Raw genomic sequence first — 27,413 nt, 5'->3', positions numbered from 1 at the left:
GGAAACACATGCGGAATGTGGTCATTTATGACTTTGCCAGGGGTCTTGCCACACATACTAATCTCAGGGTACCAGAAAAGCTGCCCTTCTCTCCATTTGAAGCTGAACCTACTGAGAGCAGCCTAGCACTGGCCACATGCGGAAAGCTGAAAGTGTCCCTACCTTGGCTGAACACTAAAATGATAATGGCAGATCCAGATGGTCATTCCACAACGGGTTCTTCTGATCATTATGCACTGTATGATAGATTTCATGAGAGCAACACCGAAGAACGTAGGGATATACTGAGGAAACTCACCTTGGCACCGCAGCTAGCTGGGAGGGTGAATAGTCAGGTTGCTGAGGAAAAACAACAACTTCTTGAATATGACAATGCCATCAATCCATCTCTTTCAAATGAGGAACATAATTCATCACTACAATCAAAACAGGTACATCAACAGTTTAAACAGGCTAAAGAAGACTTTTGGGTCTGAAATGGTGATGAATGTTCATAGACTGGCCATGTTGGGTAATATTGTTTTTGACATCTTTTATTCAACATGTGAAACTATTGTTTATTTGTTTAAAAGACAGGATTTGAGTGCTCCTACTGTCTAGTTTCCTTACATGTTCATTTTCACGTTGTGATATATGTATTGAAACAGGAAATCCAGATGTGCATCCAGAGAAACAAATCCTGATATGGACAGGACCTCTTCCCTTGCTAACATTGCAACAGTTTCAAGAGGTGTGTTTTTGCTGCTTATTGCAAGATGTAAGTTTATGTCTTCTGATTCACACTCTAATGTTTTTTTTTTTTGTTTGTTTGCTTTTTGATTATTGAAACCAAATCAAAGGAGAACCCTGCTCTGATAAATGTGAAGACTGTCTCAACTCAAGGTAAGTGTTTCTACAAAATGTAATGTAACTTTAAAAAAGGTGTTTTGCATTAAAATGAATTTTCCAATTGTCTGTCACAACAGAATACCCGCTAAGTGTATCAGATTCAAGACCTGTCTGCCTGTAGAACTTGCTGGGATTGTCAGCCAAGCAATGAGCAAATAAAAATGGTATGTTCTACTGCATAGATTATTAATTCAGTACTTTGTTGTTTAACTCTTTAATGCACTTATATTTAATCTTTTTTATGTCATTAAATATTTCTATTGGTCTTTAAGCTTGATTGGATTTTGGGCAAGAATGACCCAGAAGAGAAAGTGACTGAAGTTGGGAACGTTTCCAGCGAAAGGACTTCTGGACTTTGGGTCACAATGAAGAGCAATGAAGAGCAACAGTAAGTCTACACAATAAACAAAGGTTATGGAAATGTTTTTGTATGGATGTGTAACACCAGTAGGTTACTTTTACTACTATTCTAGATTGCAAATAGCTGCCTGCAAGCAATCACATTGGTGACTGATGTACAGGTGGGTTGTAGTTAACAAACAGTTACACAAACACACCATATTGCTTTTGTTAGCTCTGAATTGTGTGGCATTTTGTAGGGGAAGGATGTACTGGCAGTTGATGTTGTGGTTACGTGGCTACCACCACTTAATCAAGATCCTTTTTTAGCATTTCCAGTAAGTTAACAAAAACATTCTGCATCAATTAACAATAAAGCATGAGCAGATCACTTGTCAAGATCATTAATTTCATGTTTTAAATGACTTCCAGAATAATATTGCGCTCAAGGATTATCTGCTTTTTCCTGCTTGGAAGCCTGGTCATTGGATGCTATGTGTATGTATCAACTTCTTCATGTATTGTGTAATTAAGTTTCTGGAGATTAATGTGTATTCCCCTCTGAAGTGATTATTTCTACATTCAAAAATATTCAAGATGTGTTTCACAGATCATGAAGCCTAAAGACAGGCAAATGTTCTTTCTTGATTCAGCCAGTCCTTATGGATTGATTGGGAGATGGTCGATACTTGTTTTGCATGTTGTTAATAGCAGTTCTTAATGTTTTTGTGTGTGTGTCTAATAACATGCATGTTGTGTATATATACATGTATGTGTGCGTTTTGAATAGTGTTTATGCATATGCAGCATATATAATATGGGAATTCGCAACATACTTGAAGAAACTTCATATTTTGTTTAAAAGATTCTTTGACTTTAGCACAGTACTATGCACATATACAGTATATATTATACATACTTGTGTGTGTGTGTGTGCGCATGTGCAAATTCACCCTGCAATAGATTGATGTTCTGTTCAGTTTGTTCCTGCCTTTTAGCCCATACTTTATAGGATTGTCTGTAGATCAGCCAGAACCCTGTTCAGGATAAAGTGGGTTTAGAAGACAGAAACACACACACACAATACATTATCTATCTATCTATCTATCTATCTATCTATCTATCTATCTATCTATCTATCTATCTATCTATCTATCTATCTATCTATCTATCTATCTATCTATCTATCTATCTACAATCAAAATTAGAGAACAGCTTGCAATTCCCTAAATTTCAGAGTCACTGCTTGTACCTAATGGAAGCTATCCTAACTGGAATAGAAGGGCAGATTTTAGGTATATTTCATCATTTAAACATATTCAAAACATAATATAAAAAAAACTGAAATGAGAAATTTGAAGAACTATGATCACAATTCAAGAATACTTTCAGATACATCATAGATACTGTTGTTACTCTAACACCTGGTGCTAATTTCCCTAATTATCTGACAAGCCCTATATGTTTGGCAGCACTGCTAATTAATTACTTTGCAAGATGGCAAGCCAATCAAAGGTGACTGAAACCCTGTGACAGCAGGTTGAAATGTCTAACCATTACAGCCATTGCAAGAGAAGCTGTCGTTCCAAGTCTGTGATTTCTAGAATATTTCAACTTTACAATGACTCCAATTATTGAAAACTGTGACCCTCCAAAAATTTTAGTTGTAATCTTATTTTCTGCTACAATGGATACTGTTGTCTATTTTGTTGGAAACACAGTGATCAAAGTGCCTTGATTATTTTGTAAGTAGTACAACAGTGATAATACCCACAGTTACTAATCCTTCAAATTTTGAATAATGAAGATTAACAATATTTAAAAAAAATAAGTGTTCATAAATGTTCTCTAATTTTTATCACCAATTTGTGTGTACATGTAATATTTAAAGCAAAGAGGTTGATATTAATTACATTTTAAGTTTCTAAGCATTGCAAATTTTTTTTTAATTAATTCAAGTGTATATTCTAAATATTTAAGTTATTCACATGCAAAATGCAGTCCCACTAATACTGATAAACAACACGTGGCTACTTTAAGAAGTTGTGCTTGTATTCTGCGTACATCCAGATTTTCTTACTCTACCTAATTATTGGCACATATTGGATATTTACATTTGTATGTGTAAGACTTGTTTATTTGTTTTTGTTACAGTAAGATGACAAAACGAATTTCTTCAGGCACATGGATACTAATTCAAAACAAGGTTAGTTTATAGGGATGTCATTGAGAGGACTACAAGTAATGGACATTCTTTTGTAAGTTGCAGTAGGTGATATGAATCCATTTCAACTTCAGAATCTTCCACAGCAGTTGGTTGGGTCAGTGGATTGTGGAGTATTCATGCTGATGGTGAGAAAATCAAAGAAACTTATTTTTTAGGTTGGGAGTACTTTAGAACCACTAAAAAATAAATTGCAATAAGTAGAGTGTGCACTGTACTATATGCAAATAGATTAAATATTCATTTGAAATAATTCTTTTGTGTGCTCCACAGTATGCTCTGCACCTTGTCTTGAATACGCCATTTGACTTCACAGCTGTAAGCTTTCACTTACTGTATGTCTCTGATTATTTGTTAATATCTGTTACTGGTTTTAATATTCTTTGTTTTTTCCCTCTGCATGGCAGTGTGATTTACTCTTCATCAGTGTACTTTACTCTTTACTATTTACTCTTCAGTCTGATTTTCTCTCTCTGTCCCTCTCTCTGTCAGGCTAACATGTGAATATTTCTTACAGGACAAAGGCGTTCACTAAAGGGGCACTGGAGAGTACCCAGAGCACTGAGGAGCTATATACTGTATGTAATATCTAATATGATTTAAATAGGCATGTAGAAATACGTGTTTTGTTTAATTCTCTTTGTGGTCTTTATCTAAAGGAACCACTAATAAAAAAGGACCTCCACACTGCAGTAAAATGGTTGTGCCAACATAGACAGTTGTTCAGAGGTGCCGTGTCTGAGCCCCATTTTCTGGAGATGGAGGAGGAGGACCAAAGCCGAGCTCTCCAGGACATCATCAACGCAGTCGAAACTGAAGATTTCATTTTGGCAAAAGAACCCTTTTATTTTTTTTTTAGTTTAGTGATAATATGGAACTTTTCACTCAGGAATCTCGGGATAAAATGAAACTTAAAGTAAACTGCATATTTAATGAATCAGTATAATTATTGTCTGTTGCTACATTGATTGTTACTTGTATTTTATTGTTCATTAATACTCTGTTGATTTCAGTTTATAATACTTTGATTTTTCTGTGTTCCTTTGATGGTGGATAGTTTTTGAAAATAAACAATTTAACTGCAAGTCTTTTTTTGGGTCTGCTGCTCATTTTGAAATATTGATATTAGTTCTTCTTACTTATATTAGTATTTTTAAAGCCTCACTTAGTGCTATCTAAAGGCTCTTTTAAAATAATTTTAAAAAATATTTCATCACAGAGCAAACACGAAAATTAGTAAAAATGTCTCCTTTTGGAAATGATGTAGTGTTTGTTTGAGGGTTTCCTTGGAGGACAGAACATTATTTTGGTACAGCAGTGAAAGATTTGAGGTCTGGGACATTATGAAGATGCTGCTGTGCAATCAATAATGTAATATTGTGGTTTTATAAGTCACTACACACATTACTGAAGTACACTCAATGATAGATAGATAGATAGATAGATAGATAGATAGATAGATAGATAGATAGATAGATAGATAGATAGATAGATAGATAGATAGATAGATAGATAGATAGATAGATAGAAGTGAAAGGCACTATAGATAGATAGATAGATAGATAGATAGATAGATAGATAGATAGATAGATAGATAGATAGATAGATAGATAGATAGATAGATAGATAGATAGATAGATAGATAGATAGATAGCCTCACACTTCAGTCCTTCACAAATACAGTTCTTTACAAACATCATATTTTAATTTCTCTTTGAGAAGCATGAAAGATAATTGTGGTGAATCTCAACTGATTATATTTTTTGCTACGTATGTACTATTGAGGGACTTTTTATTTAAATCATATGGTCACTTTATTTTAACAAGCAATGTAAATAATCTGTTTACTCTTTACTCTCGGATCACATTCTATTTGTTTATCAAGCAGAACTGAATATTTTCATTTTCTACACAATCCTGTAATAAGTGTACAGTTCACACAGTGAGACACACAAACACACTCGCCATGCATACACACTACTGGTGCCGTCATTGGTGTCCCTGTGGATTGGACTGTTGAATCTTCACAATGGCTGTACATGCTGGGGTCTTTGGCACATGTCGTCTCAGTAGCATGCGAGGTGTCACCAATGGTTTACCTGCTCCTCTCCTTCTCCCTGTTCCAGTCTCGGTTCTAGGTTGTCCAGATGACAAAAGTATTTTTTTATGAAATGTTCAATATGTTGAAAAAATTGCCTTTGGTCAGCATCCAGCATAATGTTTTGTCTAAATTCTCTACTCCTCTTTTTGTAGCATTATAGTCCATTAGCATTTCTGGCCATGGCATCTCCTATCCCTGTGTAGATCACATTGTGCACCAAGGATGTGTCATTTGTTTAGAGAAACTTGAATGTCTTCACTGGCCTGTTCTGTGTGGCCAGCAGCTGAGATGGGAGCTCTGGCTTATTTGTCTTTATTGTGTTAAGCATTGTTACCTTCATCTTGAGGAGCTGCTGTCCCAGTTTGTGTAAAAGTAAAAGTCATTGCATATGGCGTTGTGGCCGTGCAGCTTATGTCATGTCCAGGTGTTTGCTGAAGAGAGGTATTAGCTCTCTGGAAATGTGTTCTTTTTAATTGCGGCGTTTTAATAACCTGAATTTTAATAAAAAAAAACAAAAATATTATCCCGCCCAGCATGCAAAATGACGGTTTATAAAATTACATGAAAGCGAGGATGAAACTAGCTTCTTTAATAACAGCTTACGCTGCATAATTAACGGGGGAAACACACCGCAATACTCAGTCCAAGGGTGGGGACCTTGCTATGGAGTTTGCAGTCATCGTCACAGCACTTGGAAGGATTTCTCGGACCAAGTCGACATAGTCTCCTGTAGTCCGGGCGTCGAGTCTCCCAATGGCTGGCAATCCTCCAAGATGCTTTATAGTATTTCTCCACGTGCAAGCCCCCAGATGGCACAGAGCCCATTTCCAAACAAGGGTACAAACTTTTAGCTGACATCAGACAGTAGGTTTTTATAACACACAGTTCTCCTTCAGGCTGACGACAGTCCTCTAGCTGTCCCTGTTTGTCTTATCCTAATGCTTGGCCCAGCAATTCTGAATACTGACACTCTGTGCTAAATCTGGCTCAGCTCTGCATGCTTACAGAAAAGAAATGAATTTATACAGTTTAAACAGATAAAGTGACAATTAATCTCAATATTGTAACAACATTCATATAACACCAGGGTAACCCTCATGCCTTAATTTCTCACAGGAGTTCCTCCATCTGACCTCTCTTTGTTGCTCTTCTGTGTCTCTGTGCTTCCCCTTGAGCAAGTTATTCGTAGCTTTGGTCTGGCTTATCATTTTTATGCAGATGATGCTTAGATCTGTTTCAGTGTTAAAAGTGACTCTTCATCACAGCCTTCTCAGCTCACAACTTGCCTCAGTGAAATTAAAGTAAAATTAAAACCTGAACAGAGCAAAACTCTTTAAAATGAAATTCCAACAAAACTGAACTCCTGTAAAGTGGCACTAAAGTGTAACTTAAGAAAACAAGCAACACTTCAGCCATTCTGGGTGATGATCTCCTCAGACCTTCTCAGTGTCACTTTGATTCCTTTTCTTATTTCACCATGTAAACCATATTAAGAAACTTCCACCTGTGTCACCTTTCTTATGTTTGTTCATTCCTGTCCTTTTCTAATGCCGAGAATCTTGTCCCTTCTGTTATCACATCCAGCATTGATTATTGTAAGTAAGTCACTACTGGCAGGTGACACTTCTAATCATATATCACAGCTTCAGCTGATTCAAAACTCAACTGCAAGAGTCTTGACACAGACCACCGACAGCGAGCACATCCCAGCCATACTGAGAAAAGTGCTATATAAATGTAATGAATTATTATTATTATTATTATCCTGCTGCACCTTCACTACTCCCTGTGTCTTACAGGATTGAATATCAAATTCTGTTCTTGACCTGCTACTAAGGTCCTCTCATTCTGTGCCCACACTAACTGGCACTCTGCGGGTGACAGCAGGGCCTTCAGCTGTATATAGTGCCCTGCCTGTGGACTGACCTCCCAACATTAATGACATCAGCTGACTCCATTCATTTGTTTTTAACTCATTTCTTTAAGAAGACATTAAACAGACCTGACATTCTGCCCCTTCTTTCAGTTTACCCTCTCTATCTATAGGAAGTTTTTCTTTACACAAAGAACGATAGAAACTTGGAATAAGCTACCAAGTAGTGTGGTAGACAGTAAGACATTAGGGTCTTTCAAAACTCGACTTGATGTTTTCTTGGAAGAAATAAGTGGATAGTACTGGCGAGCTTTGTTGGGCTGAATGGCCAGTTCTCGTCTAGAGTGTTCTAATGTTCTGATCTGTCCAGGTACTCGGGGTTGTTGTAGTATTATATGTTGTATTTTAGTCTGGATTATTGCCTTTTATTCTATTTGAATGTTTTGTATATCCTGTATTTATCTTTATTTAGTGAAGATATTATTGTAGCCAATGTTATATAGGTCTTGTTGTTCTTTCTGAATTTTGGGCAGGGTGCTATATAAATAAATTAGGGTTATTAACAGTATTTTTTTTGGTGGCTTATAATAATAAGTGACAAAAACTAGAGCAGTTCTATATAAGGCGTTTACTATATAGCATAATTCAGTGTAGAATACGTATTGCCGTTTTCTTCACATACATGTTTAAAAATATTAGATTGGCTAAAATGTTTATTCTAAATTGGTTTAGAACAATATTGCACACATGCATAGTACATTTAAAAAAATGTAATCACTTTTATTATTAACGTTTTACTAAAATCTAACGTGGTGCAAACATTGTAATTATATTGTATATTTCGATTCATGAATGTAAACGAAAAACTATTTTCAATTAACACAGATCTTGATGATTTTAATTTTGTTGACATGTTAAATCATTCCCACAGACCCAAACACAACGTAAATGTTAATGGTTTATTTCACAGAAACGATCTGCATTGTTTAGTTTGATGTATGACATGACGTCCATCCATCCATCCATTTTCCAACCCGCTGAATCCGAACACAGGGTCACGGGGGTCTGCTGGAGCCAATCCCAGCCAACACAGGGCACAAGGCAGGAACCAATCCTGGGCAGGGTGCCAACCCACCGCAGATGACATGATGTGATGGCAGAAACCCTCCGAACTTCACAAGGATGTGTATTATTTAGTTTGTTGTACTGTTTTTCCTTCTCAGTTTTATCTTTTAATTTCTGAATGGGTCCTTGACCCGACGTTACTTTCTGGGCTTTGCCGAGACCTGCCGAAACCTTCCAAAAGTTATCTTCCTATTCTCTGTCCTCAAACTGCGGTGACGTCAGTTCTGACTTGGCGAAGACTTACTTGCTGAGACCGGTTGAAAAATTCCAAAAGTAATGTTACGAACTCAGTCCTGAAACGTCACTTCCGGGTCTGTAACTGCGGGTCTAAAACTGCGGTGACGTATGGTGAACAATCACGGCTGTGGGCAGTCTCTCACCTGTGCACTTAGGGTGAGAAACCCCCACACCGCAAATCGCCCTGAGACCCGCTACAACCACTACGCCCCCTCACTAAGCCAGGCGCACGGTGATTATTTATTTAAAACGGCCTTTGCTAAGAGAGCTGTGGACCCGCTATAACACAGATCCTCATACCACAAGTCTGCTTCTAATCTGAACAAAGGGTGATAAGTGTGTGCCCTGCTTTGTTAAACAATCTAAAAAAGATCATAAAAGCATGGAATTCTCATGAGATCTGATAAAAGCTGAGGGTCTTATTGTGAGATCACAGGCCATTTTATTTTAATGTGTTTCTGTCACTTTAAGACTCAGGTGTGTCAGTGTTGGCAGGCTGCTGTTTAAAAACGAAAGAGAAATAAATCAGAGGAGGAACACTTTATACTACTCCTTTTATTTTATTACACGCCATCTTCTCCTTCTACAGACTTATAAGACATTAAGAACATGAAAGACTGACACATTGTGCATGAAGTTCACAGACCCCTGATGAAGGACAAATCCTTCGTGATGTGTGAGCTCTAAACGGGGAAAGTGGAGAGAAAACAAAGTGAAAGCAGTAAGTGGAGACATTATGGACGTTTATTACATTGCTGTTAGAAATGAATCCTTAGGTTGTGAGTGATAAGAATTTTAATTTTGAGGCTGACTCAGTAACGTGTAACTGGCTTATGCTACACAAGTTTACATTGAGGTCGTGCAGATTAAGTGTGTGTTTAGTGAAGGAGCCATGAGCAGAGCAGAAGGTCTTTGTATAAAATCAGGGTGCTGTCATGAATTAGCTTGTCCACCCTGAGTTTTCACCAGTAAAAGTAACTCGAGTCAAGACCACCACAACAAACATTAATGAACATTATGAACATTGATCAGGATTTTACAGATGTAGGTTAGCCTCAGCTCCACCACAGGCTCCTCCAGCTCCTTCAATTCAACAGCAAAAGAACTGATCGTCTCCAGCATATTGTCACTACTAGAAATGTAGGTGTGATGATTCAGAACTTATTATGAGATATGACTGTGCTGTATGGTGATAATCATGAATGGGGAAACAGGAGTGCAGACAGTTTACGGTGTCATCAAGGTGTGTTAGGATGAAAGTAGAAATAAGCAGGGAACAACTGGGCTGTCAGGCTCTCCTTGTTGGTTTGATTACTGGATCTTCAGGCACAACTGTGTTTCATGAAATGGTGGGTGGTGAAGACACATCAGGAGTACAGATGTGAGAAAGCTAGAAATTAATGAATTGGTTAATGAAGTCCTGTACCTAAGTTTAGTATCAAATGGCATTGCTAACATAATAAACATGAACATCATATACAGCATAGCAGCCAGTGTAAAATGAACAACAATATTACATTCAATCAACAAAGATATGAGTGCGTTTACTGGAGGTCTCACTTCTGTGATCTGTAAAAGACTCAACTGAATTGGTGGAAAAATGAATGTTAAATAAGAAAGAGAAAGCACTAAGAGAGAGAACCAGTTGTGCCAGTCTAATGAGGCTGTGATCTGACGCTGTAGATGTCGAGTGTTGAAGGCCTGTCTGAGTTCCAAGAGGTGTTTAAAAGATCCAGGATTGTCACTTCTGGGCAAACTGCAATGTCTGTGACTCTTCATGAATAAAATGGCAACCAACCCAAGGTAGACCTTTATAGTTAATAAACTGTCACCTGAATTTAGTCCATCAATTTTGCATTTTCAAAGGTTTAGTTATTGTCCATAGTGTTTTTCTCAATGTTTTTATTTTTATATAGAGATTTTGTGTCATTTTTTGGGATGGTTACCACCATGTTGTGTTGACAGCAGATTTTCATTGTCCGTTCTATGACTACTGGTGACATGTCACTCGATCTCACAATTCTTCTGAGATAAAATAATGGTGTCCAGCTTGTAAATTATACTTATACAGAGCAAAGGAATACCTTTCACAAATACCTTTTTATACCGTACAGCTGAAGTAGGCACCATTTGTTTTAAAGGCTTCTGAACTTTTTTCCATTTCACCTCACATTTTGTCTTTCCCCTTTTTCTGTTCTGCTGGCCTCAGTTCTTTATTTAGGAAATGTCCTCCTACATTCATAATGGCTTTGCTTTCCTCTTTCATCTCCTGGTCATCTCTCTAAAGTGAATCTCATACTTTCTAGGACTCACCAGTCCATAACAATAACGACAGAAGAAGAGAACAAATTCCAGTTGGTGACCACTGGGTGGGCCAGTCTGATGCTGTTGTGTTTTGGGGGGGCTACAATAAGGCAAAGGTGGATGTGACAGACCACAGCTGTGCCACTGATGTCTGCCAGTTTGATGACAGAGTGTCATTCCTGTGCCATTGTGGTAGAAATGATTAAAACCAAACTAGATAAGTGAAGGATGGCACGGTGGCACAGTGGGTAGCACTGCTGCCTCACAGTTAGGAGACCTGGGTTCACTTCCCGGGTCCTCCCTGCGTGGAGTTTGCATGTTCTCCCCGTGTCTGCGTGGGTTTCCTCCCAAAGACATGCAGGTTAGGTGTATTGGCCATTCTAAATTATCCCTAGTGTGTGTGTGTGTGTGTGTGTGTGCCCTGCGGTGGGCTGGCGCCCTGCCCGGGGTTTGTTTCCTGCCTTGTGCCCTGTGTTGCCTGGGATTGGCTCCAGCGGACCCCTGTGACCCTGTAGTTAGGATATAGCGGGATGGATGGATGAATAGATAAGTGAAAAACTGTGACTTCACTGAGATGAGAGAGTGTGCTTATCATAAAGATCAATGAGGTAAAGGATGAAAATAATAAAATAAAAGAGCTGAGAGTCGACTGGAGAGGCTTCATGTCCACCAAAGTGTGCAGGCAGTAAAACAAATAAAGAATGTCAGTTAATGCCCTTTGGGTTATTAACACGTAAACACAAATGATATAAATGGTGGTCTCTGCTCCTGTCATGTGAAGTGTAGATGACGCAGTTTGATCTGTGAGTTGTTTTACACAGCAGTCTGTCAGAGGAGCTGACTCTTCTTTGTGTTTCAGCCATGAACCTTCAGATGCGATGGACTCTTCTTATCTTATTGTTTCTACACAACACAGATATCTCCTGGGCAGGTATGGATGGCTGGTTATATTTTGTTAATTTTTAGGTGTGGTAAATGTTTCATATTATTTATTTACACATTTCTCTTCATAGTAAAGTTCAGCAGAAACATATCTCTCTACAAAGAATATTTATTTATTTGTAAGCTTTTTTTGTCAAAAAAAGTAAGAGAAAGAATTTAATTGTTTTTTGTTTATGGCTTGCAAGATGGAATGATAATGAAGCGTTTATCAGTTGGCTAACATGGTTTTCATTAACTTTTGTCATTTCTTCTAATTTACAAATCACATCCTGGTCCTCACTCCACTCTTGTGGTTTCCTTTCCAGACAGCTTCATCGTTGTCGGTCCTTCTAAGCCCGTCGTCACTTATGTCGGTGAAGATGTGGTCCTGCCAGCCTCCCTCTCACCAGCTCTTAATGCTGAGGCCTTTGAAGTGAGGTGGTTTACAACTGACATCATGACACCAGAGCTGTTATACATCAATTACAATATCAGCAGACAGAGTGACACAAGAAGAACCCTGAGCATAGACAACCTCAAGAATCGCAACGTGTCTCTAATAATCAGAAATGTCCATGTTTCTGATGATCATCTCTACAGGTGTCTTGTGTACTCAGGACAAAGAGAAGAGGAGACTCAGGTCTCACTCACTGTTGAAGGTCAGTGTGCATTTGGCATTTACAATTTTTGTTTCTAGTTGTATTATGGGATGGCACAATGACTCAGTGTCTAGATCTACTGCCTGATGAAGTCCATGTCCACTTCCCATGAACACTTGTTATCAGTGTAGAGTTTGCACTTCTACTTCCTCATCAGGTTTGACTTTTTTTCTGAGTTTTATGATTTTCCTTTCAAATAGAAAGACGTATGAATTGGGTTAACTGGTGATGTTAAAGTCGGCCAATATGAGTGACCGGTTCCCATGATGAGATAAGGAAGATAATAATAATAATGAAACAATTTATTTATGTAGTACATTCCTCCTTATCAAAGCTCTTCACAGTAAGAACAACAGGGAATATATGACAATGGAAACAAACACTAAATAAAGACAAATACAGAATATACAAAGAACTGAAGTAAAATAAAAGTTGACAAACCAGAATAAAATACAAAAATATCATCAGAAAATGAGAAAACCTTGAATCAGTGACATTATGTGATACAAATCAACATCATCTCGGGGTTGTCCTACAGCCCTGAAACTCTATAAAGGAAATAAGGTGTATAACTAGATATGCTAAAACATAACAGGTAAGTAATAAACAGAGCAAGATTATAAACATAACATACATAAGGACAAAAACAATGACATATACACAATTATAATATTTAAAAAATCACCAAAGATCACAGATGGTTAAACGACACCTAAAGTGGGTTAAGACCCCAGCTAAAACTTGACACTGGATGCCATCAGGTGGGACATCAAGTGGGACAGCAGGTCACCTGAGAAGCATGGAAAGCTCCTGCCTCTCAGCACGGACAACATGCCAAGGAATTGGAATCCAGAGATCAAATGTGCTGCTCCTCTGGTTTGTAGGACTGTTGAGGTGAGAAACTCCTCAGGTCCAGGCCAGTAATATTTCAATAGTTGGTCTCTTTATTTATGAGTGTGAAGACATTCAAAGAAATGTCCTCAAAGTCTCAAAACCTGCCAAATTACCTCAGTTGGACCCAAGCATTTGCAAACTGACGCTCTGCTAAGTTTCATTAAATATAAGCAATAAATAAAATGATCAGAAACAAGTCACACAAAATAAAATCAAATCCTACACTCCAAACAAAAACAACCAAATTCCTTTATTTCAGCAGTTCATTCATAACCGTATGCCATGTCAGCTGATGTTAAAGTGTTTCTTCTTCTCTTCACTTGTCTTCTTCTCTTTTGTGTTTCATTAGTTTTAGGTGCTCAGCCCTCCATTTCTATGAGCTCCACTGAAGGCCAGAAGACCCGACTGGAGTGCAGTGCTGAGAAGTGGAAACCCCAACCAGAAGTCACCTGGAGGGACATGAATGGGGCAGACGTGACGTCACAGTCCACAATAAAATCAGAGCGGGACTCCGAGGGTCTTCTGAGAGTGAGCAGCGTCCTCCTGGTGAAGGAGGAGTACAACGTGTTCAGCTGTCTGATGAGAAGTAAAGCACCAAAGCCAGACTGGCACTCCGGACTTGGCATCTACAGTACGTCATTAATAGTGTGGCACTAGCAGCATCGCCACTTTATTTTTAACACAGAATGTGGCACTAAAGCACATATTTGTAGATCAGCTTAAAAAGCTAGACTCCCATTTACTAATTACCTGGAAAATCAATGTAGTAACTAATTTGTGTTAAACGTTGTGCCATATGCACATTAAAAGAAAAGATCCATAAGGGGAAATGAAATATGAATAAGAGTTAGAACTTTGAAATACAGGAATTCACATCACCACACACACGTGAACAAATCTACAATGTCAGGTACAGTTGGCTAGCAGTGCGACTTTGAAACAAGGCCATCGTGAAAATAGAAAAACAGAAAATTCAGTTGTGACTCAGACTAGGAGGGTATCCGTCAATAAGGACGCGAACAAAAAGGCGACCTTCAAAAGGGCGACCTCAATTGGGCGCGGCGAATAAAAGCGCACATAAATAAAAGCGATCTTCAAAAGGGCGACCTCAATTGAGCGCCGAATAAAGTCGAACGTAAATAAAGGCGAGCTTCAAAAGGGCGACCTCAATTGAGCGCCGAATAACTGCGCGCATAAATAAAGGAGTACTTCAAAAGGGTGACGTCAATTGGGCGCAGCGAATAAAGGCAAACGCAACAAAATTATTACAGAAAATTTATTAGATAAAGGCAATGATTGAACGTATAAAAAGGTGAAAGCAAGAATATTAAAACATCCAATTAATTAATGCATGAACTTCTAACGAACTACTTCTAACGAACTATTTCTAAAGCTCTCTATATTTCGTTGTTTTCAAAATTACAGAAAATTAGAAAAGGCAATGACTGAACATATTTCGTTGTTTTCAAATTAGATTAAGGCAATGACTGAATGTATAAAAAGGTGAAAGCAAGTTACACTTGAAGCTGTAGATTATGTGCAATCCTATATTCAGTGCATTTCCAGATGTGTTTCCCGTTGATAGTTTTCTCCTTTCTGAATGTATAGCCTTCGACTACGAGTAGATCTGCACCTTTGTTGCTCTTCCCATATTCCAGAGCCATTTCAACTAAATTATCTACGAACGCCTTTATTTGCCGTGCTCAATTGAGGTCACCTTTTTGAAGCGCTCCTTTATTTGCGCGCGCATTTATTCGGCGCTCAATTGAGGTCGCCCTTTTGAAGGTCGACTTTATTTACGTGCGCCTTTATTCGCCGCGCCCAATTGAGGTCGCCCTTTTGAAGGTCGCCTTTTTGTGCGCACCCTTATTGAATAGAACCGACTAGGAGTGGACCCCCATATATATCTGTGTCACGTGAGTCAAAGAAATGAAAAGTAAACGTGTAGATTAACAGACGTAGGAGACAAACACTGGAGGAGAACGACATTGAGTGGACATTAATGGAGGTGAGATACTGGATAATTTATGATGGATGACGAGAGGGCTGATGGACACGCTGATGACTTGGGTGTGAAGGTGTGTTTGGTCCCAGGCTCCAGCTACAGGAGCACATCATCTGTGGTGTAAATGCAGGGTCTCATATGCTCCCCTTAGCATGAAGGAGTCCCACTTGATGGATTCTTCTGTGCTTTCCTCACCTGAACCTCATTCCTGTCTCACAGACTCACACGTCTTCCCCTCATGTTGCAGGTTTCTCCCCAGGGGTCTCTGGCTGGTTGGTGGCTTTCTGTGTCTTGTTGGTTCTTTGTTTAGCGGCGACTCCCCTGCTGGTCATTCAATGGAGAAGAATGAGAGGTGAGGACAATAGATCTCACATCGACATCAGAACAGACAGAATGCTCAGTAAATGGTAAAGTCATTCATAAATAATTCATCTTTATATTCATTTTTGTCTTCCCTAGAAACAAACACCAGATATGATTCAATAGGTGAGTACAATTCTAAATTTGCTGTTCTCTAATTTAGTCTCAGTTTGATTTCAGTTACTTTGTGGCTTTTACTGTCATCAGTGAATCCTGAGACGTGTCAGTCAGTTTGTATTTTGATCACACAATTCACAGTTAGTGGCTGTCAGAGTCCACATTAGAAGTCCACTCTGACAATGGAATATGCAGACTGTCCTCAGCAGACATCATACCAGGAGCTGAACTGGAGTTTGAGTGCTGTGGGCTGACAAACCTAACGTCACGTGGGCACTGAGTGCCAAATGGCTCCTCCATTACACATTTAGTCCTCTCTCTAGTCGTGAGTCAGCACAGGGCCATAGATATGAGACACTTCTGCTCAAGGACTGGTCTGATGAGCTCGACTTGTGCTGATTTACCTCTTTCTACTTGGCCACTGCTCATCTGTCTCCTGTGATGGTGAGGTGGCTTCTCAGGGGTCTTCAGAGTCCATGCATATCTGAGCAGTTGAATTAGTGAAGGCCTTGGTGTGACTGAATAAACGTGAACTGGTCAGGAAATTCTCAGATGGGAGATCAGGCCGGCCAGCCTGAATGTGAAGAGGAGACAATTTGAAATGGTCAGCATTGAGCCAATGTGGCCCACCACATTCAGTGAAGTCTTCTTTGTCTCCTTTGTGTTGGTGCTTCATGTGTGAATAGGGAAGGAAACCAAAAACAATCAAAAATAAACAGCTTTTTAAATTTATTTTATGATTCTGAATCTAAAATTCATTCATCTGTTTTCTGATTCCAATTAACAGTAGCAGAGAGTTGACACACTACAGTAGAAATCCATTTGTAAGGTGATTGACTGTGACTCACACACACACACACACACACACGCACTCTCACACACACGCACACACACACACACACACACACACACACTAATACTCTTAACATATTTATTAATCTTCTTTGGAATGAACAGCAGAGAAAGCCACACAGACAGAAGAGAAGCATCCACAATGACTGGGCTGGGCAGCAGTGCCAACCTCTGTGCCAGCGTGTTCACTTAATAATAATAATAATAATAGCACATTTTATTTGTAACACACTTTTCTTGAACCAGAGTGCAATAAGGCATAGCAAGAACAGAAGAATAAAAAGTATAAAGTAAGCAGTAAATAACAAAGTAAAAAACAATTTGTGACATCCAGAAATAAATACAAACAAAGTAGGAGAGTCAAACAGAAGGTCATTAGATTATACAAATAAAGTTCTCATCCTCCATGACTTGAAGTTTCCTCCTGCAGGGACAATGGAGAGAGCACAAGGGGATGGAGGGTCTGACGAGGTCACAGATGTGACGAGAGGCTGTGCCATGGACTTCTTTGTGTGTTAGAATGAGAGTTTTAAATGTGATGTGTTTGTGAGAGGAGAGCCAGTGCAGTGACGCCAGTACAGGGGTGATGTGACGGTTCAGTGATGTGTGGGTGCGAGTCTGAGCAGCACAGTTTTGCACACACTGGAGCTTCTTAAGAGAATTTGCTGGTAGACCAAAGAGAAGAGCATTGCAATAATCTAAATGATGAAGGCCCTTAGATGAAGACATGAATACTCTTTTCAGAAGCAGATAGTAACAGAAATATTCAGGGTCCTGCAATCTTGTGCTGATGAAACAAATACATTTTGGTAATGTTTTTAATGTGTACATCAAACATGAGCTGACTGTCATAAATAACTCCAAGGTTACAGACATTAATGGTAGGTGATAACAGAATTCTATCAACAGATGAAGTAAAATGATTTATTTTTTGTACAGAAGAAGAAGGACCCATTAAAAGAACCTCAGTCATTAAGCAATTTGATTGAAGGAACGTCTGCTGCACCCTTGACTTTGTTTCATGGAGTCAGTTTGTGAGGAGAGTAGTGGTGGAAGTTTACCACAATATGGATTTGAGTGTCATCTGCGTAACAATGATCTCCTAAATCGTACATCTCTGTAATTTCCCCTAAAGGTTACATATAAATATGGTATCGTATGTAATGTATGTCACCTGAAAAGTCTTCACTTGCGACAATGTCCCTAGTCATCCTCAGAAGCAGACATATTGCTGTATATTGTGTGGCCACTAGGGGTGCCCCAGTGCTCTGAACACCAGATACAATCACGTCAGACACCAACGGAGGATAACATAACATGTTTTATTACATGACAACACCTTAAAACTCTTACTTTAAACAATACGCCAGATAAGTGCTTTATTGTCTCCCTCTGCTCCTCCTTAGTGAGTGTCATCCTCTTACTCCCAACTCTGACTCTCCAAGTGAAGGGAGACGCTTGCTTTTATGTTGGACCCTGGTGTACTTCTGGTGTCATGACATTGCATTCTGAAAGAACATATGGGGGTCACATGAAGCAGGTCCTGTAGGCTCTCTTATGGAAGTGCCCTCTGGTGGCAGACACAGACCTGGCAGGATTGCCCTTCTGAACTACAAGTCATAGGAACTGAGCCAGTGGATCACTGCCGTCTTTCATATTGTAGGCTGTATTGTCCTTGATATTTCATCCAGTCCATCTGTTAAATTTCCACCACGTCTAGCCTTCACCCAGGTTGGGACGCCACTCCATCCGGTATGACGTTTACAATATACAGTATATATAAATATTCATCTGAGGTGTCCTGCATCCATGGAGAGACTGGTGTTGTCAGTCCCACTTCTCTTCTCAAATGTCCACTTTGTTCTTCTCTTTTTGCCTACAGTTTGATTCCTTCCTATATGGTTCCTGCACAAGGAAATTGGTAAGAAAAGATTGTTCTTCTTTGTATTAAAATGCAAAATAAAACTGTTAAAGATTTAAATGGAGGGAGAGAGTTTAGTAATTCAAGGGATACAATAAGAACGTGAAACATTAGTGCTAGAAATGACAAGTCCAAGTAGAGGCACTTTGTTAAGAAACATTATGGAGTCTAAGGATGCTTTCCTGATAATATTATTATGAATATGATTTGTATTGGATTCCATGTCTGAGAGTGAGTCAGTATTTGATAATAACTGTTTGAATGTTCTTAGCTTACACACACACACACACACAAACACACACACACACACACACACACACACACACACACACACACACACACACACACACACTGTCCTCCTCTCACCCTGAGGTGCCCACTGTGCTGTCCTCTCCTATCTTATTTACGCCCACTCAGTAAGGTGCTTTGTGTTTTCTTCTCATCTTCTTCTTTTATTTTAGTCCACTCTTCTTATCGATGGTCCATCTATCAGATTAATGCAGTTTGAGGGTCCTGGGGCTCAGACCCTACCTCAGTAGTACTGGACACAACACAAGAGTCCTCCTTATCCTTTGTTTGCTGTTGTTTTTATTCTAAAGCTCCGTCTGTTCCACTCAGTCTGATTATTAAACATTTGGATTTCTGTCCTCACATTTGGAATCACCACATTGGTGCTTTTAACTGTAAACCCCTAAGAGTGAACAGGACCCCGTGAAGTGGGCATCACATGTCACCTGATAGAGGTTCAGTCCTCCACTGTCACTCTGATTTCTCAGTTCACACAGCAGTTTGCTTCTGGTCACCGACACTCAGACAGTTGGCACTGAGAAGCCATTTGAACTGACAATGAAGAAGACAAATAGCAAGGCCATAAGTAGGAGACAAACTGGTGAAGACAATGGTCTTCTGGCACGTGTCTTATTGTATTACACCTGCAGTGTTCATTTCTGTGGTCACCAGAATACGGTCAGACGTCTCACTGCTAGGACCTCCACTCCTAACACACATCAATAATTCTGTTCCTTCTTCATCAGACGTCACGTAGATTCAAAGCCAAAGGCCAGTAGGCTGTTAATTCTGCAAATCCATTTTCAGTCTGTGCTTGGCACTCCAGCTATTGTCATATCCATTGTTCTGCTGTCTATTATAAGGGGTCTTTATGAAGGACATTTGAAATGTAAAGATATTTTAAGACGTCAGAAGAGGAAAATGAAAGTAAATGAAAGTTGTGAGTGAGAACTGAAGAGATGATGTTTTAAGTTGACCCACCTGATTATTCACTCAGTAACACAGCTCTCTTCTTCTGCAGAAAAGTCACAACGCGTCACGAATGCAGGTACAATATTTGAACTAGGGGTCTCTGGGCGTCTTTCAAGTCTCACTCTTTATTGGACTCATTAAGTTTATTTCTTTATTTATTATTTTACAGAATGGAGGAGAATATGCAGCTCAGCAGGTACGGTTGATAAGCCAGTCGTGACCTTAGGATGAAGTTCTCATTTTCTGTGTCTTAGTCTTTGTGTCTTCATGTTAAACGTGTCACCTTCATGACCATGAGATGCAGCACCTTGTGAGCTCTGTGACTGTCCCCCAGGTCTGAGTTAATGGCTGAGGTCCCTCTGTCTGGGTGACATGGTGACACAGTGGTAGCGCTGCCGTCTCCCAGTAAGGACACTGGGGTTCACATCCTGGGGGCTCCTTGTGTGGAGTTTGCATGTTCTGCCTGTGATGTGTGGGTCTCTTCCGTGTGCTCCAAAGACATGCAGGTTAGGTGGTCCGGTGACGCTCAGTTAGCCCTGATGTGTCTCTGAGTGTCAGCCCGCTGATGGACTGGCGTCCCATCCATGGGTTGTTCCTGCCTTGCCCTGATGCCTGCTGTGCCCCTCGACTCTGCCCTGGATAAGCAGGTTATGACAATGGATGGCTGCTTGTTCTGTGTGTTTAAAGGCAGATGAGCTGCTAGTTAAGGAACAGGAAGACCTCAGCCTCTACTGCCCCCTGGTGGTCTCTTTGAATATCGCTAGTTATCTTATTCCTATGAAGTTCCATAAATAATCCTCTGTCATTAATAGTTGGATTCTCCTTGGCAGGCGGACATTACTTTATGTTGTGTTCCAAGAACATCAGACAAGTCAGTAAATACCGAACTAAAGAGCAGACCCTCCTCATGCAGACAGAACTCCTCAGATGTCTTCCTCGGTACAAAGGACGCTCGTTTATCTTGTAGACTTTATTCTCAGAAGTTCATTTTGATTCGGTGGTCTCGTCCCGATTAGCACTGCGTGTCATTGTCACTAATCCTGCTACTTAAAGACTCCATGATGTCCCATCTGTCACTTAGGACCCTCTTGTGTTTCAGTACAGACCCTTTCTCAGGCCCATTTCCAGCATGTCGATGTTGAAGTATTTGTGAGATGACAACACTGAGGACACACTTGAGGTTTTCACTCACAACGTTTGCACTTTTTAAAGTAAACTGAGTGCTGCTGAGTCCTCACAGGGCCCGCTGTCCATTCTCAGACCCCTCAGTGTCCAGTGCTGTCCCCTCTTTAGTGCCACTTTGTGTTTTGTCCTGCTGTCCTGTCCTTTGTTGTCACCTTGTATGTCCTCCTGTCCCCCCTCTCCTTATTAAAGCCCCCCTCACCTGTACTGACCAGTCACATGGTGTCCCTGCTGACTGATGACTTGTGACACTTGTGTATTTGACTTCATTCTCATCACTGACAGGCAGCCATCTTGTGTTGTTAGAGTCAGTGTCATAAATTCAGTGCTCCCCCGTTGTCACTTCTGACACAAGGAACTGAGAAACAGAAAATGGGGGGTCTGCTAAATAAAAGGCCACAAACGCAGTGTAAAGACGAGAAAAGTGACAGAATGACCGACAGAGCAGAGCAGAGCAGAGCAGCACAAAATGAATCAAAGTGAACGAGTGCCAGGCCTCACTGGTGCTCTTCTTGTTTGTGTCTTTAACAAATCCTCGCTGTGTGATTCGTCTTTTATTAAAATGTCGCCGTTCTTGTGCTGTTGAGGTCACAGTGTGGTGATCAGGCTCTTTAGGTTTAAATGAAGATAAAATGGCAGACAGGCGAATGGAGGAGGTGAGAGGTGAGACTACACAGGGGGGCCGAGCAGTGACACAAAGAGACACACGAGGGGCTTGGTGGGCTTTGGTTTGTAGAAATAAAAACTCAAAGGTGAGAAGTGAACACGAGCTGTTTGACGTCTTTGTCTTTTTAATGTTCAGGTCCTTCAAGGAGTGTAAATGTGTTGTTGTCTTCCTCAAGTCCCCTGATTTCCTGACGTCTTCCTCTTTTCTTCTTTCTTCTGCTCAGCTGATGTCACTTTTGACCCTGAGACTGCACATCCAGAGCTCATTGTGTCTGAAGACGGGAAAGAAGTGAGAGACACATACACACGACAGAGAGTGATGGACAATCCAAAGAGGTTTGATGACTGTGTTTGTGTCCTGGCCAGAGAAGGATTCATGTCAGGGAGACACTACTGGGAGGTGGAGGTCGGGGGGAAGACTGCGTGGGCTTTAGGAGTCGCCAGAGAGTCGGCCAACAGGAAGGAGGAGTTTACAGTGACACCATATAATGGATACTGGACTGTGTGGCTGAGCAATGAGAACGAGTACACAGCTGGCATTGGCCGTCCCTTCCACCTCCCCCTGAGAGTGAAGCCCCATACAGTGGGGGTCTTTCTGGACTACGATGAAGGTCAGGTCTCCTTTTACAATGCCCAGTCCCGCTCTCACCTGTACACCTTCACAGACTCCTTCACTGAGCCCCTCTATCCATTCTTCAGTCCTCGTAATAATGATGGTGGTAAAAACGCGGCCCCTCTGGTCATCTGCCCCCTGCGCACACACTGACCCCTCAGTATTAATATCGTCTGTCCATCTCTGTGTCAGGTCAGAGTAGCACAAATCCGATGGAGACTTTCTTTAACATCAGACCACCAAACTCAAAGCCCCCCTGAGGTGTCCTGCTGTTTGCTGCTCGTCTGATTTTCATTTTCAGGATTTCTGTGTTTAATGAGACATCAGGACTGAACACTTGGGATTTTTAAATGGCGTCGGATCAAAGCGTCGGCTCCATAATCAAATGTGAATCTTTATAATTTGATCTGAGGGTCTGAGAATGAACAGAAATCCTGAGTGTGCGTCTTTAATTTGACATTCAAAGAGGAATTCAACAAAGATGGTTGTGTTCTCCACAGCACTGGAATGGTGTTCTTCAGTCTTTGTGTGACGTCACTTGCTGGTGGTCAGTCCTGATGACCCTGAGGTGCCCACTTTGTGACATTAAAAGACTGAGAGGACATGAAGAGTGTGAGCTGAGCAGAAGAAATCTGAGACCCTGAATATCGAGACCACTGTCCATTTTGTAACTCGCTTATCTAATTCAGAGTTACAGGGGGCTGAGGAAAGAGCTGAAGGCCGGACCACCAATCACTGTGCTACTACGAGACCACCAGTCACACAAACATGAATTCCTATCTAGTGTTATATACTTCTATTGTTAAATGTGTGACTGAAATACACAACACTGTAAGTCTGTGAGAAGTTCATCAACACTAAGATGAGTTTGTGATGAAATGAAATAAAACAGAAATGAAAATAAAGAAAGGCAGGAATTACAAAAATAAATTATTGACATCAATTATCGACACGGCGCTGTCCTCTGTAATAAAATGGCTTCTCGTGAACTTCTCTGAGGGTCCACCTCACAGTCCTGAAACTCGGCGTCATTTCAGTGACACACACAGGTGGTCTGCTGCAGTGCTGGAGTCGGAGTGTGTTACAGAAATGACAATAATAAGTTTAATTCATGAACAGAGTGCTAGACGTGATGAAAAGAACTGAAGAAACAGAATTAAAAAATGGACGACGTCACAGAAATCAACAAAATTAAAAATGACAACAGAATACAGAATTGTGTGTGAATGAAGTGTAATTAAAATAATTAAAAATGGACCCAAATTCATTAATCCAGTCCTTGTCTGAATCAGTTTATTTATTGTGCATTTCAGTGCGAAGGCATATGTGAGACTCAGAAATGTCACTTTGTCTGTAATTTATAAATGAACTCAAATAGAGTCAGGCACAGAACTGTAAGTGTGTTTGTCTGGTGTTACCAGTTACCAGGGGATGTGTGACTGGGAGAACTGGGAGAAAACACATATGACACTAGGAGAACACGTTAACTCCACAGAGACGCTGAGCATGATGGGATTTGAAGTCCAGAGCTGTGAGGCACTGGGCCACTTGGGGGTTTAATAATAATAATAATAATAATAAATTTAAACTTGTTGAACAGAAGCCTCTACAAATACACATCGGCCTGCAGTATGAAAGTTGACGTCACTGATGGAGATTTGCTGAGTGACTTTGTAGTTGTAGATAAAATCGTGTCATCAGCGTGATCTTCATGCTCTTCCTCTCATTAATCACACTCACTGCTCTCGTCTGCACACAACACCACACACATGTCGGGGTCTCACTGTTTGTATCTTTGACTTTCTCACATGTTAATGAAACTCTAAACGTGATGTTTCATGTTTGTCAAGCAGACAAGTCAGAGTTTTCTGTAATCTGCACCCTTGTCAGTAAACCTGAACTTGAATGTTTGCTCATCTTCTTCTTTCTTGGAGGAATATTTTGGAAGAAGAAGCCGTCAGGTTCAACATGAATGAATAAAACCTTTGCTGTATGTTGAATTTTCACACCCAGATAGTGAAATACGTGACACAGAAAATGAAGAGCAGCAGAACAAAGTGTGACAGGTGAGGTGTGACTTTGAGGAAGGCCACCCAGATATGTCATTAGATGGAACTTCATGCACTTGTTAGTGTAGATGAAGAAAACTTGAAAAGTTATGTCAAGACTTAAGCTACTTGATTTTTTAAGAAAAGTAATTTCAATGACGTGTGTCTGAGGAAATATTGTATTTTTATCTTTAAACTATTAAAAGATCATATTTATGTGACTTTCATGTTTAAAAAGCCTAAATAAACACAAAAGGAGAATTGTTGGATTTCAAATTCCACTGTTAATTCTGTTGATGTCCACACATTTCTTCATTTAAACATCAATCCCACTGAGTTGTGTGGCTGTCTGTTTTTATGTTTTTCTTTATTTGTATTCCTAATATTAAAGACTCCATTCATCCCTAAATAAAATAATTATTGTGTTAAGTTGTCAGGGTGTAGACTCAGACTCAGTGTCCACAGACTACACATTTAACCAACAATACAAAGCAGCTACCAAGACTAAAACTATCTATCTATCTATCTATCTATCTATCTATCTATCTATCTATCTATCTATCTATCTATCTATCTATCTATCTATCTATCTATCTATCTATCTATCTATCTATCTATCTATCTATCTATGATATAGTGCCCTCTCACATATCTATCTATCTATCTATCTATCTATCTATCTATCTATCTATCTATCTATCTATCTATCTATCTATCTATCTATCTATCTATCTATCTATCTATCTATCTATCTATCTATAACTTCTTGTTTCTATTCCTTTCTTTTCTATTTTTCCACAGCCCGCTATCCCCACCTAGTGGCACAAGGACAGAACACAACGTACTGTAAACACATTTATATTTTAACTACAGCTGTGTACTTCACTGACACCCTTCAGATGAGTCCTTGAGTTGTGGCAGAAACCTCCATCCAAAGTGACTTACAAATCACAACGATTGATTTCATAATTCAGTCATAAAGTAGCCCCCCAGTGGTCTCAGGTCAAGTCAGATCTTTTCATTCGCTCCTCTGATTTAGATGACAAGACGTCTCGTGTGTTTCAGGCTCTCCGCTGTTTTCTTTTTTATTGTCCACATCTTCTGATTGCTCTGAGATGACACGTCGACTTCCATTTGTGAATGTGGCTGCCCCTCAGCTGGAGTTCTTGAACCTTTTCATGTCAGATTTGCCCAAATCTCAATAACAAACAGGATGGTCCTGCTGAGTGCCGCATCAATGAAATTCCCAGTAGCCATTGCTGTGTCTCTTGTCACTTTGCTGCCAGTCTCCACCGCTGTGAGCCTTCTGTCTCTAAACTGAAGATGAAGACCTGAAGAAGCAGAGCGCCAGAGCACATTTGTGTTTGTGTCGTCACACACCGACTTCAGAGGCCTCTTGTTATATTCTGACGCCATCACGTCTGTTACTGAATGGTGAGGAGTGATGAGTGGACCCCACTGAGGTCACTTCACCTCAAGGTGGGCAAAATCGTGGAAATGATCGGGGACTTCAGCAAACTCAGTGAAATGCAGTGATGTCAGTGGAGAAGGAGAAACTGAACCAGTTCTGAGTGGGCTCTACTGGTGTGGTGGTCTTCAAAGTGACCCTGAAGGAGATGGACACATCTGCTAATATGCTTGCCAGACTAACCACTGTGCCACTGTGCCTCCCTGAGATAAACTTAAATGACTACTCCACTCAGAAAGGATTTTTTTTTATATTTATTACTTCAATGTAGTTTGTTGTGATGCTGCAAATGTAATGCCATAAGTTTATGATATAAGAACAGCCAATGGTGACCAATGCTGCACAACAACAAATGATGTGAAAACGTCCATTAAATAAAGAGATAATAAAATCTCACATTACTTGTGTCTCATCATCCACATGTCGGTTATCCAGTCATAAACTCAAAACGTGTAAAACTCAGGCGTATTATAAACAGATACTTCTAGAAAAATCAGCGCATGTCACTAACAGGAACTGTAAGTCACATGGGACTGACACTTTTAACTGAAGACGGGACTATTAACCAATGAATAAGGGGGAAGGCGGGTCTTCAGGCCAAAAGCACAGCATTATGGGAATGCCTTTATTGTTGATGACATGTGCTGATTTTTCCATAAGTATCTATTTAAAGATATAAATAAAAATAAAATAAAATCAATGTGTGTAAATGGCGCCCTCTGGTGGTCATGAATAGAATTAGAAATGTGACCAAATCCTTTAGTGCTCTTCTTGTTTTCTGTTCATTTTAGCATTAAGGTCCATTTGAGTCACAAAATCTAAGTTTGATTATAATTTTAACAACAATTTTTAATGCTGTCAGACCCTCAGCCACACTCCCTCTCAATGGACATTTTGTTCACCACACATTTCAGTTTTCAGGTTTTGTGTTTCATTTCCAAGTCTGTGGTGTCACATTCCCAATGACGACATGTTGATGATGACAGTCGTGTCACTGGAGCCTCCTCTCGTTGTCACTTTATGGTAGAGCAGAGTCACAGGAGTCTTTGCTGTCCTTGAATCTTTAAACAGTTAAATGTTGAGGTCCTTCAGTGTGACGAGGTGATAAAAAACACCACAAAGTCACACTGGACAGGGAAGCCACCGCATGTGGACCACTTGGACCTTCAGCAGTGGTCAGCAGGTGAACACCACATCAGCAAAACAATTTGTGTTACGATTTACAAAGAGCTTTTTACACTTGTGAATCACAGACTGAATCGTAACTTGTGCCACCATGTTGTCACCCTGCTTTACAATGATGACAGTCCAAAGTGTGTCTTCATACCCCAAGAGTGAAGTTGGTCAGTAATATAA

At 40.0% G+C, this 27,413-nt stretch overlaps 2 protein-coding genes and 1 long non-coding RNA gene across 32 annotated transcripts in view; 2 read left to right on the top strand and 1 right to left on the bottom strand.

Annotated features, from left to right (window-relative positions):
• LOC114644157 (butyrophilin subfamily 1 member A1-like) overlaps positions 1–23,253 on the top strand; it is a 339,284-nt gene extending 316,031 nt beyond the window's left edge. For 2 of the 3 annotated variants that reach the window (XM_051926427.1, XM_051926428.1), the window contains one exon: positions 23,110–23,253. The gene's annotated coding sequence lies outside the window, so the exon portion shown is untranslated. The remainder of the gene's footprint in view (positions 1–23,109) is intronic. The other variant, XM_051926426.1, reaches the window with a different exon arrangement.
• LOC127527483 (uncharacterized) overlaps positions 1–27,413 on the bottom strand; it is a 1,026,648-nt gene that overhangs the window by 916,690 nt on the left and 82,545 nt on the right. The window lies entirely within an intron of this gene.
• The window catches only part of LOC114645023 (butyrophilin subfamily 1 member A1-like), a 355,265-nt gene that overhangs the window by 245,864 nt on the left and 81,988 nt on the right, over positions 1–27,413 (top strand). For 3 of the 28 annotated variants that reach the window (XM_051926406.1, XM_051926418.1, XM_051926393.1), the window contains 5 exons: positions 11,951–12,022; positions 12,339–12,671; positions 13,915–14,196; positions 15,818–15,922; positions 16,030–16,056. In XM_051926406.1, coding sequence (XP_051782366.1) covers positions 11,953–12,022; positions 12,339–12,671; positions 13,915–14,196; positions 15,818–15,922; positions 16,030–16,056 — 817 coding nt within the window. In that variant the 5' untranslated portion in view covers positions 11,951–11,952. Of the gene's footprint in view, positions 1–9,271; positions 9,509–11,093; positions 11,208–11,850; positions 11,895–11,950; positions 12,023–12,338; positions 12,672–13,914; positions 14,197–15,817; positions 15,923–16,029; positions 16,057–20,129; positions 20,157–20,249; positions 20,277–22,152; positions 22,265–27,413 lie in introns of those variants that run through there. The other 25 variants (XM_051926403.1, XM_051926410.1, XM_051926395.1 and 22 more) reach the window with 19 other exon arrangements.

The sequence above is a fragment of the Erpetoichthys calabaricus genome, chromosome 4, assembly GCF_900747795.2.
Source record: "Erpetoichthys calabaricus chromosome 4, fErpCal1.3, whole genome shotgun sequence".
NCBI lineage: Eukaryota > Metazoa > Chordata > Cladistia > Polypteriformes > Polypteridae > Erpetoichthys > Erpetoichthys calabaricus.
Note: the sequence above shows the minus strand (reverse complement) of the source record. Positions and strands in the feature narration are given on the sequence as shown.